At 42.0% G+C, this 17,922-nt stretch overlaps 1 protein-coding gene across 2 annotated transcripts in view; it reads left to right on the top strand.

The window, feature by feature from the left end:
* The first annotated feature begins 469 nt into the window (after positions 1-469).
* SLC12A4 (solute carrier family 12 member 4) overlaps positions 470-17,922 on the top strand; it is a 45,950-nt gene continuing 28,497 nt past the window's right edge. Inside the window, exon 1 of one of the 2 annotated variants that reach the window (XM_072346309.1) lies at positions 470-816. In XM_072346309.1, coding sequence (XP_072202410.1) covers positions 543-816 — 274 coding nt within the window. In that variant the 5' untranslated portion in view covers positions 470-542. The remainder of the gene's footprint in view (positions 817-17,922) is intronic. The other variant, XM_072346310.1, reaches the window with a different exon arrangement.

The following is a 17,922-nucleotide window of genomic DNA, read 5'->3' as shown; positions in this document are numbered from 1 at the left end:
AGCAGAGCAGCCACCCCCCCCCCCGCCTCCACAAACACAGGAAACGGGGGCAGCTGCCGCATCTGGAGCTAACGATAGCTCTGGTAAAAACAAACCGACTCTCGGGGTGACGGCGTGTCTTTAATTAAACCGTTGCCCATCAAACGAGGCCCGGGGCGTAAAGTTCAGGGGCGTTTCTAATTGGCGTGCTCTGCTACCCCGGCGTCCCGTTCTATTTTCCATCGCGGCATCCTCTCCCGAGGTTCGGGACCCCCCGGGGCCGGCGGTTGCGGCCCAGCAAATGGCGGCGGGGGAGGGAAGCGTCCCCCCCGGGGCGCGGAGCGGAGGGAGGCCCGCCCCGCCCCGGCTCCCACCGCCCCCGGGCCCGGCCGCTGCCGCGGTGGCTGCGGGAGGAGGAAGGCGCCCGTGGTCCGCGCCGCCTCCGGCCCCTCCTCCGCGCCCACGCCCGGCGGCGCGACCCCCTCCGTGCGCCCCGTCTCCCGCCTGCGGCTCCGGGGGCGGCCGCCGCCGCTCCGCCTCACCGCCCCGGCGCTCGGAGGGGAATGGGTGGAGTTGAGGAGCGCGGTTTCCTGAGAGGAAGTGACCGCACAGGGCAGGAATGCGCCGCCGGCTCTGCGCCGCATCCCGCCTGCCTCGCCGCGGTGCCGCGGGGAGCCCTCTCCGCCCCGCCAGCCATGCCGCACTTCACGGTGGTGCCGGTGGAGGACAAGCACCGCGCCGAGTACGACAGCGTGGAAGGGCTGAGCTGGGTGGACTACCGGGAACCGGCCGCCGCGCCCGCCGCCGGCGACTCCTACGACACCGTCAGCTCCGACGGTGAGCGGGCACGGCCGGGCGGGGGGCGCCGCTGCCGCTCCCGGAGCGAGAGCGGTCCGATCCTCTCTCAGACAAAGGCGGCTCTCGGGGCGGCGGCTCCGCAGTTGGCACCGCCGGGGCTTCGCCCGGAGCGCTGTCAGCCGGTCGCTGCTCCGGGCCGGGAGGGTGCCCTGGGGTCGCGGGGTCGGGGTGTGCCCCGCCGCGCGGAGGAGCCGCCCCGGGGCCTCCCCTGCTGGCTTGTCGCCCGGCGCGCCGCACGCTGCCGTTATCGGGCCTCCCGCAAGCCACGGCTTCGGAGCCCGTCGGAGTGCGCGGAGGTACGCACGGGTATCGTGGTTCTCTGCCGCGGAGAAACGGACGGTAGAGAACTCTGTTCGGTCGGATCTCGGGTGGCTGCTCGCTGTCCCTGCTGCTGTTGTTACAAAACGCCTCTACCCGGCGAGATCTTAGCCGGGCCCTGGATGCCACAGCAAGTGCATTGTGTGCGGGGGAGGCTTTACCAGCCGCGCCTCTTGGGCTGCTCCGCTTTTTGTTGTTAGCCGTTAATGTATTCCGATTGCAGAAGAGGTTCTCGTAAACGGGACGGGATTTGGGGCAGTGAGGAGTCTGTACGGCTTCTTTAAGGAAGCAGTGTCAGCGCTCAGCCTGTCTTGGTGTTTTTTCTGTGACTCTCAGTAAGTCAGCGTAAATACGATGGTTGTTTCCTGTGAGAAAAGGAAGAACGCTCAGATTCACAGAGCAGAATAGTTCTGGCAGAAAGCTGTTTCAGTTCTTTGCGGTATCTCTTGTATTTGTGCATTGGTTATGTCTAGCCTTGTAACCTTTGGGAAAAGGTCTGCTTGTGCTCAGCATGTGAATCTGACTTGCAATCTGTGAATCACTTGTGATTTTAGGCAACCAAAGAAAATCAGTGAACACCTGACCTGTTCTCCTTTGTCTGTGCTGTCAGAGTTTTTGGAATGCAGGTGTTATGGGGTGCACATTAGAGTGACTGAAGGGAGTCTGGGCTGCTCAGAATTGTGCTCACAGAACAGGAAAGGTTTATTTTGCTGAATGATATTAAGCTGTCATGAGATGAATTCTTATATTAGCACCCTGTCTGATTCTCTTTGAATTTGTACCTCAGTGTTTCAGTCTCTAACGTACAATTTCTTTTCCTTTGCACAGTTTTCAAAGGAATTTTAGATTTCATGTAGGCCTCGTGCCTATTGCGTTGGTTCTTCCTGGGCACTTAGGAGCAATGAAAGATAAATGTTCTTCCCAATTTGTATGCTATTACAGACAAGTTGAGGTGCTGGCCCTGAAGGCTGTATATGGACTTGACTTCATTTTATTAACAAACCTGTTTTAAGCTTAGGTTACTTAACAGACCATTGACACGTAAGGCAGTAATTGATGTTTTTTGTGGGATATTTCCTTTGTAAGCTGCCCCCATGGGTTGGCTGGGACTTGTGGAAGCTACTGCCGTGGTGTAAAAGGGAAGGTCAGTCAGTTCAAGTTGTCTGTCATTTGGGTGGCAGTGCCTGTAGGATGTGTGCAAGCAACACGCTCTAAGTCTGTCAGTAGCTGGCAAGTTGTGGTCTCTGCAGCACACAGACCCATGCTGCTGGAAGTCAGTAAAATAAAGACTAAGCTAAACATCTGGAAAATCTCCATTAACATACGGTAGTTAAGTTCTGTTTCTGTTTGAACTGTAACTGTCTTCTATTTTTTTTTAATTTACTTTCACAGTAATTAAGCGTTGTTTCATATCCTCAGGGTATGTGAATACAGATGCATTCTCTTCCCTACCTGTAGTGACAAGTGTGTTCTTCCCCATTGGCCTCTTCTGTCTTCCCTGAGGTTTCTTGGGTTATGGTTCAACAGGGGGGAATTTAAAATCTCACTCAAATTACTCCTCTGGCCCTTGGTGCTTCCTTTTGTACATTGTGCAGAGCACAGAAGCCTCTGCTACCTGGGCAAGAGTTGAAAAAATGACATGGTAGAGCTGGGATGCTCCTGTTGAAGCCAGAATACCTCACAGCTGCTTAATGCTGCCCAGAGCCTGCAGCATCGAGGAGAGCACCCTTCCAGAGCTTTCCATGGCAGCTGATTATGGGGTTCTGGAGGAACTGACTGATTGATGTTGGTGCCTCCTGTGGTTCCAGATAGGGTAAACTTTAACTTAAATGCACGAACTCATAGTTTTTAGTTGTGGCCCTATCCAAGTGCATAGGGTTTGTATTGGCACTGTGAATACACACATAGCTGCCCAAACAGTGCCATTTGTCCAGTATTTCTGTGCAGTCAAGTACTGCCAACAAAGTCAGAATAAGAGAATTACTGAATATTCTCCAGGGAAGTGTTAAAGCAGCTTGCTAGTCAGAAACCTTATTCAAAGACTTGTTAAAAGACCTCTTTGGGTTACTCACTTTGATTGGAGATGGGTTAAAGCGGCTGAGTGATGGTATGGCCCTTCGAGCCTATGATTGAGCATGGTTATTCAGTTCTGCTTGTGGCTGGTCTCTGACTGCATGCAAAGTAGCAGATTTGTTGGTCAGGTACTCCTTGCACCATCTCTGAAGCTTATGATTCTGAGGTCATTTCCCTCTAACCTTCTTACTCAAACCCTTATTTGTCATAGCCTTGGTTTTTTTCTTTTTTTTTTTTTATTCAACTTTACTTGGGAAGTCAAGTGATGTGATGTTATCTGAGCAACACAGAAGTGAAGCCATTCTGCACCAGAATTTCTCATCAACCATTTGCATAAGAAGACATTGGTCGGTGCGTAATAATTTAGCCTTCCCAGACAGCTTCATTGTTTGGTTGTGAATAAGCTGATCCTTCCTGCTGCTCATAATAGATTTTGACATCTTCCATTTAGAGAAAGAAGCACAAAGACTAATGTTGTGATCCTATGACAAACATGTGAGCCTTGCTTCATGGACCGGCAGGGATGAGAAATGTGAATTTGGCATCTCTTCAGTCTTTGAAACAACGCCAGCGTGTCAGGTTGGGTACACAGGGTAAGAAGTGGGAAAGCGGAGTCTAAATAGTATTAAATAAAAAGCAAAAAAACTGCAGCAAATAAGCTTTGCTGTAATAAGAATCTCAGCTTTAAAGCTGTTATACACCCTGTCAACTGAAGTGAGACAACATCGTGTTTCCTGAGGGAACTTATTTATCCTCCTGTGACTTTTGTTTGTGGAAATGAGATGCTAATCAGCTTGGTGTCACTAACTAACTTTGGTCAGCTGCCGCTCTTAGTTTTTGCCAGTGAATAGCTCTACTTATGTTCTGCTTATCACATGCCTTTCTTTTAGCCCACACTTTTCTAACTAGACTCGAGACCTTTTCCTCATGCTTACAGTCTGCATCAGTACGTACACTGTCCCTGTGCAGCAGCGGATTATGCCGGTCGGTTTTAATAAATTATTATTGAACTTGAGTAGATGGATCAAGAAAGTTCTCTTGTGATAGCAGTTAGTTTTTATTTCAAGCTTTTTCCCAGTTCACTGCTTTTTAAGGTGTGATAACTTACTAATAAAGGTTTTAAGTTGCTTTCAAGACTTGAGATAAAGCTGGCATAAAATACATCTGAAGATACTTCTAATGGAGTTAAGCAAATCCCTTTGCAAAGCACCTTAATTCTTATATATGAATGTTTTGGCAAAGACCAGAGACAAGATAAAATTAATCATGTAACAAATTAGGTACTACAGCTAAATAGGGACAACAGAACTAAGTGGCTAAAAATATTTTAGGTTATCTTAAATTCAAGCTAAATTTTCTGCTAGCAGCAATGTGAGTAAGTGGTGCTGTTAGAGTTGTCATAGCAGCAGTCTTTTGCATAAGCTCCGTTGCATGTGCACCTTCAGCAGTATTCCTGTTGCCTCAAAACTGCAGGAAGAAGTCATGCAAGAGAGGGCTTGGGAATTTGAGGCAGGAGCTCTGAACTGTTAGGGAGAAAAACATCCCTTTAAATCTAATTTTAATGAGGAAGGTTTTTTTTGTTGGTTTTGTTGAAAAGAAAACAACAGCAAACAGGAGAAACCATATTCTGCCAAGGTCTACATCACAATTTTCTGTCTCTGTAAAGCTTAAAGTGGAGTTTTAAAGTTGTCCTTTTGAGTACTGAATATGCCAATATTTGCTCCTGTTGTGTCAAGAGTTTGAGATGTTGGAAATGCAGATCCTGAAAGGAGTCTTAGCAGCATGGTCATCCTTGTGAAGCCCAGTGCTTTTTTTGCTCCGTGTGCAGCTGGCAGTTAGCACAACACTGATTGCAGCAACGAACTCCAGAATACTTTTCTCAACAAAACAGGTGCAGAGATAAGTGGGCCCTTGCTGGTGATAAGGAAAGATAAGCACATGGTATGTGAAAAATGAAAGTGGAGAAGTGCTTTGTGACACCATTAGCTGTGTATAAGGCTTGGATAGGTGAAAGAGATTGTAACCTTTGTGACTGATTTTCACGGAGTCCATGGCGGATACTCAAATCTCTTGATCTTCTTCGTACCGTGCAGTTTTACTGAGTTCAGTTCAATTTAAACAAAAGATTGTATGAGAGGAGAAAAGAGTTCATATTACTGCATCAACTATTGCTTTTGGTAAAAGCCTTTCTCATACCTCTAAGTTGTGCAGCGGTTAAGGCAGAGCTGGTGAGGCTGCAGCTGTCCGGCATCAAGGGGTTCGTGGTGCCAGCTGCTGGCTGCAGGAGACTTCACTAAATATAGCAAAGCATGGTCCTTTCTGTGGGTTCTCTGGTATTTGAGTTATTTGGAAAAGCTCACTAGTGGATCTTTGTGATACGTCTAAGTGAGCTGAAGGCAGCTCCTGTAGCTGTGGGTGGATGGGTCTACGTGTCGCAAAAAAATAAGTTATAAAAATGATGATTAAAAAAGAAAAGCCGCTGCCAGTCTTTTGTAGCTGTTGATTTACTACTGGATTTATTTTTGCTTAGGAGAGTGCCTCGATTAGAAGATCAAGGAATTGCATGTGAAAGTACCTGGATTTTCTGTCTAAATCCCTCTGTAAATGCACGCTCCTTTTGACTTGCTGAGTACCCATCCCAAGCTGTTTTTCAACTATGGCTTCTTATTTTTTTTTCTGCATGCTGAATTGGTGTCTTTTGCTCAATCTCCGTATTTCCCTAAAGGAATTAAAATCAGTTTTTGGATTTCTTCTATTGTATTTGTGGCACTTATCTCTTTTATATATAAAACTGATCTGTGTTTGTTTCATTCAGCTTGCTCTTGCAAATTGCAGGATTTCACTTCCTTAAAGAAAATACTGACATTTGCTTTCCCCTCTCACCCAGCTGCAGCAAAATGAAGGATTACATTTCTGCATGCTCCTAAAACTGAGGTTTAAATTTGACTTCTGCTCTGAAGTTCTGCGTGGAATAGTGGCTAAGATATTCTGCAGCCTTGATGACTAAGTTTCAATACTTTCTGCTGCTTGATTTTGTAAAGCCTCTTTATTAATTGTTGATTTTCAGTAGACATCTGTTTAAGTGATGCCAAGTAGGTGTTGCTGTTTTTTCTTCTCTTGTTGTGCTGTTTGAGGTGATTTCTTCATTATAGTTGGATTTTTGTCACGTGTAGAGAACTGAATCTTTCACTCTGGCTGCCTTAGTGAGTGCTAAGCTAACACTACTCTATTTTTATGCAAGTAAAATACAGAAATATCATACACCAAAAATAGTGGCAAAATCAAATACTTGGCAGGTATTTATTATGTTCTGTATTTAAATATAAAGTGATTACCCGTTATTGGGTTAATCATGTGAAAGATAAATCCGTATGAGTCATGTAAGAGTCATGTAGATACTAATTTAATGATTCTGAGTAGTTCATAATTCCCAGAACCCTAGTAATGCCTACATGAATGGGAAAATATAGGTCTTATAATCCGTGTATGGCAAGCTTCTTTTCAGGATAGGAGAGCATTTTGTGAGCTGCTATGTCATACAGCTTCCTTCTCTTCAGAATATGAGAGGTAGCATATGGAGCAGGTCCCTTTCTTATGTCATCGAGTACACACCTATCTGGAGGTTATTTTGTAGGGTGGGTACTGCCTGCTTGTCCTGAGTTGCTCTTATTTGTTAAGGATTCCTTCCAGAGTCTCAGATGATCACTTGTGAAGTTCCTGGAGTTAAAGGAGTAGCATTTTTTCAAACAGGTCATGTAATAGAGATTTGGGGTTTGGTTTTTTCTTTGTGGTAGATATAATATTTGGTCTGGAAAAAGATGGCTGTTTTTTTCCAGCAGCCTTAACACATGTCTGAGCAACAGAGGTATATGTTAGGACAGTGCTGGGAATACATTTTCCCCTCAGTTATTTGCTGCTATTAAAGGTACTTGGTGGAAATTTTTTTTGAATCATCTTTTGATCTTCATTCTGTTCTGTAGAACAGAGAGGTGGGATTTAATGCGCAGAATAAAGCACTAATTGACCAAAAAGAGCTTTGATTCCATTACTGTATGGATGAGGGGGAAAGGTTGATCACTTGGCAAAAGTGCCAAGTTAGCTGTCTTTGCTTGCTAGAGGCAGCCTGAGACTTGTTGGAGATGTAAGTGAAATGGCATTTTGCTAAGTGGAAGATGGGAAGCAGGTGCCAGGCTGTGCTGGGCAGCAGCAGCATGAGGTGAGAGAGGAGACTGCTGGTACTAGTGAAGGGGACAGCCATCATACCGTCTTTGTGGGGGTGGTCACTGTGCAATGACAAGAAACCAGGAAGCTGGTTTGTGTAGGACATGGCTTAGCAGCATTTCTGCTGCTACTCAGTTTCTGGGTTTGCCTAATCCCCTGGAAATTTGTCCCAACGGTCCATCTCTCATATCCAGAACAATTAATTTGCTCAGAATGACCTGCGTTCTCCTAGAGGCCCAGCTCTTTCATTGACTGACATGTGGTCTGTAATATAACTAGGATCCAGTCCATTGATCACTTTGACAATTAGGATCAAAGCTGTGAGCTTATGCTGGAAGCTGGCTCACAGGGAACTGCAGTAGGGATTGTATAACAAGACTCTGGGAGAGGAGAGATGACGCAGGCTCTGTTTAGGGTAGAGGCATGCTGTACTATGTATAGGTTCAAGCTAATTAAGCTTGAATGAAACAGTGTTGTTGTTGTTGTTTTTTCTCTAGCCTAATTGCCACTTTTCATTTTCCTCCACCTGTAGCCAGCATTTGTTTGTGTTAGTAGGATTTAGAACACCATTCAATCATCACAGATATTTCCTTAAAGCCATTTAGGCTAAACCTTTGCCTTTTAGTTCCACGTCAAAGAGGAATCGGGGTTCTTAATAGTGTGCCATTGGAAAACACTTATTTGCTGATTTAGGTTAACTTGTAAGGAGGAGCCACTTGTTGAGTCTTGCTCTTACATACTTTACATTGCTGATTGCTGCAGTGAAAGAAATAAAATGCCCCAGGGAAAATTATTTTTCATGAAATTATTGATAGTAATGAAACCTTGTGTTATGACCGTGCTTGTGAACTGAGCAGCCCCAAGTGCAGTCACTGTGCAAAGTCCGTGTGTGTATTTCTGTGCAGGAGGTCAGACCTGAGTCAGGCTCTGAGCAGTTCAAGGAGACATAACTGCTTCTCCTCTGTTTCCTACAGTTGTGTTTGGAAGCTTTGTCTTCCTGATCCACTTTGTGTAAGTTTGTATTCAAAGCTGATACATAATACTCCAGTAGGTGTTCCCGGATGGTTTTGCATGTCTAATTTCAGAACTGACCACTCCCAAACATTTTCTGTTTTTCCTCTGCTAAGGTCATTACATTCCAGTCTGTCATTTTTACAGTATGAAATATTCAGCAGGAATACTAGTTTAAGGTATTTTGTCACCTCTCCCCAGTATTTCTTCCTTTCCCTGCATTCATAACTTGTGTTTGGCACCCTGTACTGGGGCATGATTTCCAGGGCACAGCTGTTTCTGGAGTATCTTAAGCAAACTCTGCTAAGCTTATCCAAATTCAGTTTTAGTATGGATGTAACATAGAGGGAATTGCCATTGCTCAAACAGAGACAAACCATTCATTTTTGATGTGTCTGTATTTTTCCAGAGAACACAGCAGGGATGTTATGGAGAAATATCAGGGATGTGGCAGCCAAATAGGACAGGAAAAACCCAATACAGACTAACTGTACAGTAGGATATTTATCCGCCTTTTTGTTAGATATCCTTCGGTGTACATGCAGGGGGCTTTAGAGCCGTAACTTTAGGCAACACACAGGGAATAATTTTAATTGTGGTGCTTTGCCTTTGTCCCCTTTTGAAGATGTCATGTTCTGGATTTTTTTTGGTAGAAGTGTATGTTTAGCAGGGCTAAGCTCCACCGTGTACCCTTGAGTTTCTTCTGACCTGCCTTCTCCTGCTCGTACTTGATTTAACTCCTGACTGCTGCAGCAGAAGAGAAGCGAACCAGTATTACCTGTTGCCCCATGAAGAGTCTCCATGTGTTACCTGCTGCTCTCATTTTGCTCCGATGCTCTCACAAACTGACAAACTTTCTGTAAAACAATTGTAGAAGCCACTGTCTTTTCCAGACACCTTAGCTGTGTCTTGTTTAGTGCTGTGCTACACTGTGTAATATTTAGTGCTATTTTGGAAGAGCTACAAGCTCTTGATAATTATGTGCTGGAATATATATATGTATATATAATGTGGTTTGCTGTTGATCATATATGCAGTGTCAGAGAGCTCTCCACCCTCTAAAATTTTTGTTAGGGGTGGAGTGATTTCTTTGCTTGGAGTTGTCCCAGTTTGACATTGCTGCATTTGAATTCTTCAGCATTCTGTAAGTATTGTGACCAATGGAGCAGTGAGCTTTGTTTTATGGTTTTTTTAGCACCACATGGAAAAATCAGCTCTTCATCTTTGGTGCATACAGAAGCTTAGCTCCTTTTTTGTTTCATCTTTCTGCTTACCACCAGCAGCTCCCTTTAGGTAAAAACTGGTAAATAAAGAAAAATCTCTCACACAGTCCGTTTTCAGTTCAAGAAAAATGTTAGTAACACTTTTCTATATGAATTAGCTGAAAACTAATATAGTTAATAATTAAGTTCCAAATGCTTTAACTGATTACAGATGTGTCCTCACTGTCTTCCAGGAATGGACAGTAAATGTGAGTGCATTGTATAGTGTGCAATGCATAAAATGTATAGAAATTCTCAAAGTAATTTAAACCTTTTTCAGTCATTTTATGTACGTCTGGAGATACAAAGCACTCTTGCCTGTATCTCCATTAGTTCTATGTGTTCTCTGTAGGAAGTTCTCTGAGCTGTTCCCAGCTGCTTGTTCTCGCTCCGTGGCTTCTAGTTATTGCTGTTTGTTTTGGCATGTTTTTTTATTTCTTATGTATGTTCATCCTTCCTGCAGAACTGTGGCCAGCTGAATGGGTTACGGGGCTTAAAACGGTTTCTCTTATTTGATACCGAAGAGAGAAGCGAAGCAAGTTTTGCATGGAGCCTGTATGCCAGTCTCACAGATCCATGTCCGTGTCTCAGAGAAACTGAGAATGTTTTTCTGCAGGGAAAGAAGCTACATGGGATAGCAATTACATATTTCTTGTTGTATTTTGACACGGGGTGTGTTCTATCTGAGATGCCTTCATGCGTGTGAGGGGACCGAGTTTCAGGGATGATAGTCGTGAGAAATGATTCGGAGTTTTTCCACATGAAAGAACCACTGAAGTGTATTATAAAAACAACCTTTGTATTTCACTGTAGTGCTTTTCAGCTGGCAATGAGGAGTTAGATTATGAAAGCTCTGAAGCAGTGTGAGTTCCTAAATTCGTTTTCTCTAAAGTGACGTGGCATTTTTGCAGCTACTGGATAAAGGAGATAGTGTGGTGTGTGTGGTGCTTGGAAGGCTACCTTGTGAACAGAATGCATGGGGCTATAGTAATTATGAACTACTTAGAATCATTGTTAGTATCTACATGTCTCTTACATAAGCCTCCATTTCATCATAGAGATTTATTTATTTTGCTGTGATCTTTCATATGATGTATCCCCTAATCAATAATCATAGTGAAAGTTATTGAAGATGGAAAGAAATACATCACTGTTTTCACTTGAAAGCTGAAATGCCTGGAGGGCAAACGTCACAGAGCTGTAATTTTCATGGCATTAGCGGGTTTAAAATGCTCTCTGATTCCAGACTGAGCAAGCAGTAGATTTGTGGCACATGCTTTTTTTGAGTAAGTGTGCAAGCAGTGTGCAATGTGCCTCTCAGACACGGCCGAGTTTGATTTCACAAGTAGCATTTTCAGTAAGGTCTTGATATTTGCTGATATTCTCAGCATTTAAAGGATTATAATGCCAGGATTATATCAGCATTGGCTTAGCTTTCTCTAAGGAACCCTTCCTGAAAGAGATCAATCCCGTTCAGCTTTGCAGGCAGCAGTCACTTTGTCAGAGGAGGTAGAAAAACATCTTTTGGGAATACAGTATTAAACCTGTCTGATCCTCAGGACTTGACAGAGAAGGCATTTTCTAAAGCATGCAGTAAAAGCAGAAAGAAGAATAATGGTAAACCAAATTACTGCTAATGGCAAAGAGTTACTGCTAAAGGGTAAGTACTTCATGTTGATATTAATATCCACAAAGGATTATGTTGTTCTGAAGCTATCAGAGTATCTTAACTGAAGAGTGAAATCGTTGCACTTTCTGAAACAGAGGGTTATTACATTGCTAAATCCTTTGAGTTGTGTAGTATTAGCCAACTTCTTTGGTAGAACTCTTCCCTAGCCTAGATTTGCAAAGTACAATAAAAGACCAGTAGTAATTTCATGCCTTTTTGTTTAGGGAGAAATCAGAGATCTCTGCTTAACTTTTTATTTAGTTATTTACTCTGCTGCAGCCTAACTGTTGTGTAGGTTGTATGGGAAAGCTTTGGCTCTTTCCTTCATGCAGACAGACCACAAACGCAGTCTTTGGAACTCTGAACTGTTTCAGAAGAACTAATATATTATCAGCAAAACAGCTTTTAACTTATCTTTGGTAAAACTGTGCTTTGTTTGTGTAGCTTTTGCAGGTGTCAAGGTTGATGAATGTAAATATGTAGATGATGTCTGCAGTATAGTTTAAGAAGCACACCTTCAGTTGTTGGGGTAGAACCCAGAAAACACAAGATTTTAATGAGAGTGCTAATCCATAGTGAAGTAAATAATGTTATATACTAGTCTTAAAACAGTGAATGAGCAAATTACCCACAAATATCAATGGTTTGGCCTTCAACTGCAGATTCTGCCAGACGTCCAACTTTGGTATATGAGAGTTCAGTATTGTCAGTGTAAGTAATAGATTGAGCCTGCTTAAAGTACAGAGGATCTTTTTGCTGCCTAAAAGCTGTCTGGGTAGAGATCACCGACCTGCCCTTTCATTTTGCTGTTCTCTCCCCCCACGCAGCCTTATTGTTGCACGGGTTGTTACCTAGTAGAACTTCTGGTTTTTGTTTATAAATGAAATGCTGTTATCTGCGTTTTTGTTAGCTTATCTTAACGCGGCGGTCTCTTCATGCTCTTTAACAGTAATTTCAGTACTTTGCTGCTGAAGGTAGAGGTATCAGGGTTCTTGAACTGCTCGGAAAAGACAAGAAAATTATTCTGGCTTTTCTGTTCTTCAGCAGCACTCAGTTCTGCAGAACTTTACTGTCATTGGAAGGTATGAGGAAGGCTATCTGAGCATTGCACAGCCTTTTTAAGGGAACCAAGTTTTATCTTGTGGTGCAGTTGTTTGGGGAAGTATTATCACTATTAACACCTGGAATTTGCTTTGTCAAAAACGGTCACAACAGTTCCTTTGGATAACAACAAACAAATTGAAAGAAACAACAAACCCACAAAACAAAACAGCAATAAACCCTGGAGTGTAATGGAAATGGGTTTGGGCAGCTTGTTTTTTTCTAATGAAAGCTTAATCCTCAGAGCTGTGAACAAATGTCTTCACAAAATTGCATTGACTGGTAGAACTATTTGGTTGTGCAGTAGAATATTCTACCTGAATGTAATTTGTTTGCAGCAATCCCATTGTTTCTGTAACTTTTCCTGCTCTAGAATATCCATCATGAGTGTATCCATTTGCATCCAGCTCTTGGGAGAACAATTAATCTAGCAAACTTTTCTTGTTTTGTGGGCTAAATTTTCAGCTCAATTCTGGCTTGGTGTGACCAGCAGTATAAGAATTTGTGCAAGGTCTTGACACACAAAAGTCTGCAGAAGCCAAAATGAGTTATCTAAACACAACTGACATGCTTTACACAAGGGATCCATTTTGCATACTTTAAGTCATCTATAAACTTGGTTTGATGCAAGTTAGATTCTCTGCAGAGGTAGTTTTCAGCATGCTGTGATACATGTACAGGAGATACACTCTAGGGATCAACTAATTCAGCTGTTCTGTCCTGACTAAAGTGTGAACCTACATGATTAGTTGAATATAACTGCCTAGTATTTAGATAGCTGAAATTAGGCTGATAGAATCACATACCAGCTGCTTACATATCTATTCTAGTTTCTAATTGTTAATTCCAGTGTTATTTGTAGGTGGAATACTGAAAGCATGAGTGATGACTTAAACGTGTAAGATGCAGTAATGTTCTCTGTGCATGAAAACCTCTCCATTTGTCTCTAGCTGTCACAGGCTTTGTGAGCAGTGGTGTTTGTAAACAGTGTTGCTAGCTGCTGTGCAGCCTGTCTCATTGCAAAAATACTTCTGCTGTGGTGTGCATGAAGGAACCTGTATGTGCATAGTACAATTACAAATAAGACATCAGCTCTTATACTGCTCTGGAAATAAAACTGTGTTGTGGGGAAAAGGCTTTACTTTGAGCTTCTGGTTTTTTTAGTGAATCTTTAGTGAATCTAGCTCTGATTTGAAAGGATATAACCCATAAGTTAAGGATGAGAATTTATATTTTAGGCAGGGAGATTGATAGGAACTCAGCACATTGCCATCACAGCTTGTAGCTGTAACTGAGGGCTTTGTCCAGCTTGCCTGCCCTGCAAAGCACATTGAAGAGTCTGGTTTCCTCTTGAGATGCTGTGAGTGGAGGTGTGATGGGAGGACGGTGTATGTGCCTCTACTGATGTTCATTCAATCAACTCAGATATATGCCTGTAAAAGCAAAGTAACATGGATTTGGGAATCCTTCTTAAAATGTTTTAAGATTAATTTGCATTACTGTATTTTTCCCTGTTATCTGCGTTTCTTAGACAAAAGCTAGTCATACAGTGTCCATCTGTGCATACAGCACGCCTTAACTCGTCATGTAGATAAAGCCTCTGTAAGAACTAGCTGAGCGCTTCTGGATTAGTCATGTCCAAATGGATATACTAATTTCCACTTATTTAACTGAGCATGATGAAGAATTAGGGGAGTGGTAGTTTTCTTTGAGGGAGTTTGGAAACTGACAATAGAAGAGAACAAAACCTTAACAGGTCAGGTCGTGCAGTTGCTCCTGCCAACTTCTCAAAGGGATGATTATTCTTGGACTAGTCTGGCTGAGTACAATTCATTACCATGAAGCTTCCTGGTCTTTCTTTAGGATAGTTGCACTGTGCCTAATTGTTTGGCTTTCTTTTATACTTGCTGATCTGTCATTCTTATCGTTATTTTAGCCCGTGTTTTGTCTGTAGTTTTCCTTGAACTCTTTTTTTATCCTTCACTAAAGAAAATGCAATGGTCTACAGTGAAGTCTTGTGCATACAGCACTCTAGTGGGAAAACTGTTTCTCTATCCTCATTTCCTTCCAGAAACAAAGCAATAACGTGGACACTGTCCTCTCAGCCTTCTCCAAAAAAGCTTAGGTTGTCTAAGAGAATAACAAAATAAAACATGTCCTGACTGCTTGGTACAGCTGTGCCACCATGGCAACGAGGTAAATGTTGGGCAAAGATTTGGGCATCCTTTAAATATTTTGGTTTTGTCTCCTGGACGTACGTGTTTGCATGTATAGGAGTGTGCACACTTAGGATTTTTAGTTTATTTTTCATTGGGGATCTTTGATGTTTTATGGAGTTCAGGCAATTCACACAATGAATACTGTTCTATAGACCAGTGTCCACACCTGGGAAGGTGAGCTACAGAAAGCAGGAAATTGTGATGGAGAACTGATGATAAGCTGTATAATTGTAGTGGTGGCTGTAAATAGAATGATTTGGTTTGGAAGAGAGTTGGCAGGATTTAGAAGTTATTAATATTTAAGAAGCCTTCATTATCTTTCAATAATTAAGACCGAGGAGTAATGAAACAGGTGAAAACATCAGCCTAATTGGAATGCAGTTTACATACCTAAAAATAATAATAATAAATCAGTTAGAGATTAAGGCAAATAAATTATTCTCTGTTGTAGAGTATGTAGCTTTCTCTTTATGAAATATTCCTTGCAAAAAAAATCTTCCATCATGGAATCTAACACTGCATAGCTACCGTCCAACACCAAAGGCTCAGTAACTAAGAATGTGGAAAACAGTCCCCGTGTCACGAGATGGTGCTTGTCCAGGAGACTTCAGGCTTCAGAGTGTAAGCTATCCTCATATGAAGCTGGGGCAAGAATTCCCTGGAGTGTCTTTCCGAGGTCACCTCCACTCTCTTCCAAAACTAACGGAGATAACAAATTCTTCCTGTGCAAGTAAGTCTGTTTCAAAGTGCTGGTATTGCTCATTGGCACACAAAATATACTGGACAAATATTTTATTGTAGTTTATATCACATGTTTTGCTACGTTCCGTTTGATTTTATTTTGGTCAAAGTACACTTGTGATTCTTTTTGAGGAAATCATAGGTTTTGCTTGTGAAATTGAAAACAGAATATAGAAATCTCTAGAGGAGATCAGATTAATGCTTTGGTGATGTGTTTTAGAACATGTATGAAAAGCAGAGATTACACTGAACGTACAACTGTTAATGAAGGTGCTTTTGGCTAACATTTAATTAGCTTTTCTTAACTTTTCAATGTAATGCTCTTTTTGATGTGGGACATAACTGTGCTGCAGCCAGATCTGCATATTGGTGAAATTAAAAGATTACATCCTTCCACAGAACTGGACTGTTAACTTACAATACCTGGAAATGGAGTATATGGAGCACAGTGTTTGAGAGGGGTGTTAATGTTCGTAGAGAAAAATATGCCCTAGCAATTGCAAAGAACCAATACTTTAATCCAGTCACTTGTTTTACCGATTTTTCAGTTGTGGTTAGCTTTGTTTGGGCTCCCATTGTGCGGAAAGGTATCTAGAGCCAGCCCACCAGGGAATCACATTCAAAAGGAAAGGCAAAAGGAAACACAAATGTTGTACAGAGAGGAGTCAGACACTCTTTTTGAGAGAGATGTTGAGCTTTTAAGAGTCCAATTGTGGAAAATTATGAAATGGAGTAAAATGAAGATGCATGGCCTGGCATTTTGAATGAACAAAACAATTGTCATCTTATCTGAAAATCAGGGATTGAAGGTATGGGTTACCTTCACAACAATGTGATTCATATACTTTATATACTTAAAAAAACAACAACCCAAAGACGCTCTGTAAGCATTATCAGTTAAGGGAATACCCACTCTACTTTTGGGACAGTGATGAGCAGCATCTATAAGATGAAAGAACAAAGAAATCAAAGTATATGGGAGGTGAGAAAACAAAGTGTAACGAGAAGGTACGGCACAGACTAAACTTCCCAATTTTGTTAGTCAAACAGACCACCCATTTTCAATTTCATAAGTAAAACTCGTGACTCAATTTCCTCAGCAAGAATAGCAAATGTGCTTTGATCAGAATAGAATAGAATGGACTTCAGCACAGCATGCAATATGTACTGCAATAAAATTGGTCTAGTGCTCTCTCTGCCAATCAGAGACCTAACATATACAGCAAGCAGGCAATTATTATGGTTTGTCTAGTAAATATTTGTCCCACTGAAAATGAAAAACATGTTATTTTCATACTGTGTTGCTGAGCTTACAGTTTTTTTTCCAAGTCATGAAGAAGTTTTACAGTATACAGCAAGACCAACATCTCTTGCACTATATTAAGATCATTTGAACCTACTTGCACAAGGCAGTTGCTAAGTCACATTTTGGTGTTGTGAGAGCTGTGAGAAAAGCAATAGGCAGATAATCACAGTGCACTGCTATCTACAAGTGCTTGTGGTCAGCTTGACAATTATTTGCAAACACTTGCTAAGACATCTGTTGTTTGTGGTTTTTTGTTTTCCCCTAACAGCTTTGCTCAGAGCACCTGTGAGCAGCTTCCAGCTTCTTCCCATGCATTGCTTGCCCTCAGTAAGAACAGCACTGACATTTCTCCTATTATTTTGCCTATAGCAATTGTAACAGTGTGGTGGTATATGCTGATCCACGTGAGTAGGGGAGGAGTTGTCTATTTGTCTTCTAGGTTAATTCCGTAAGTTGATTCAGACTTTGAAATGCAGAAATGCTTTTGCTTTCGTTATGCTAAATTATTTTAATATAGCTGCCTTCAGTTGATTACCTTAGTTGTTGAAAATATGCACCAAAAATCCAGATCTTTCATCTTGTGCTTTTCATATATTCAGTGCGTAGCACTTTAGCTTGCAGTCTTTCCATTTGAGATAATCCATTTTTCCTTTCGTTTTCAATTTCTGTAGTGGTTACTGGTTTTGTAAAGACAAAGATTACTCCTTCGATTGATTGATTTCTCTCTTAGATTTTCAACTGCGTCTCCTTAGTTTGTATTGGCTGAAAGAGCAGGGAGTGAAGAGTTATAGGCAAAAAGAAAGGAATTTTTGTAAGGGGAGCCACAGGTCAGAGAACTGAGTGCTGGAATCAACTTCATTTTTCTTTTAGCAGAGATAATTTTGTACCGTATTTGTACCTTTCTTTGTTTATTCATTTAATTTCTACCTATTTCAAAAAGATCTACTGATCTCTCGGGTTGCCTTATGCTTTACTTTTGCTATACCTGATGTTAGGCCTTAATCTAAAAGCATTAGAGCAGTGAAAAATGCACAGCCTGTGTTCAAAACACAATAAGGATAGGGCTTCATAACACTTCATGAAGTAAGCATGTTTTGAGATCTAGAAACTGGAATGGACCCGGGGGGGAAGGGTGTGTGTGTGTGTGGAATAAAATAGAAAAGA

This window comes from Excalfactoria chinensis, chromosome 11, assembly GCF_039878825.1.
Source record: "Excalfactoria chinensis isolate bCotChi1 chromosome 11, bCotChi1.hap2, whole genome shotgun sequence".
NCBI classification, from domain to species: domain Eukaryota; kingdom Metazoa; phylum Chordata; class Aves; order Galliformes; family Phasianidae; genus Excalfactoria; species Excalfactoria chinensis.
Note: the sequence above shows the minus strand (reverse complement) of the source record. Positions and strands in the feature narration are given on the sequence as shown.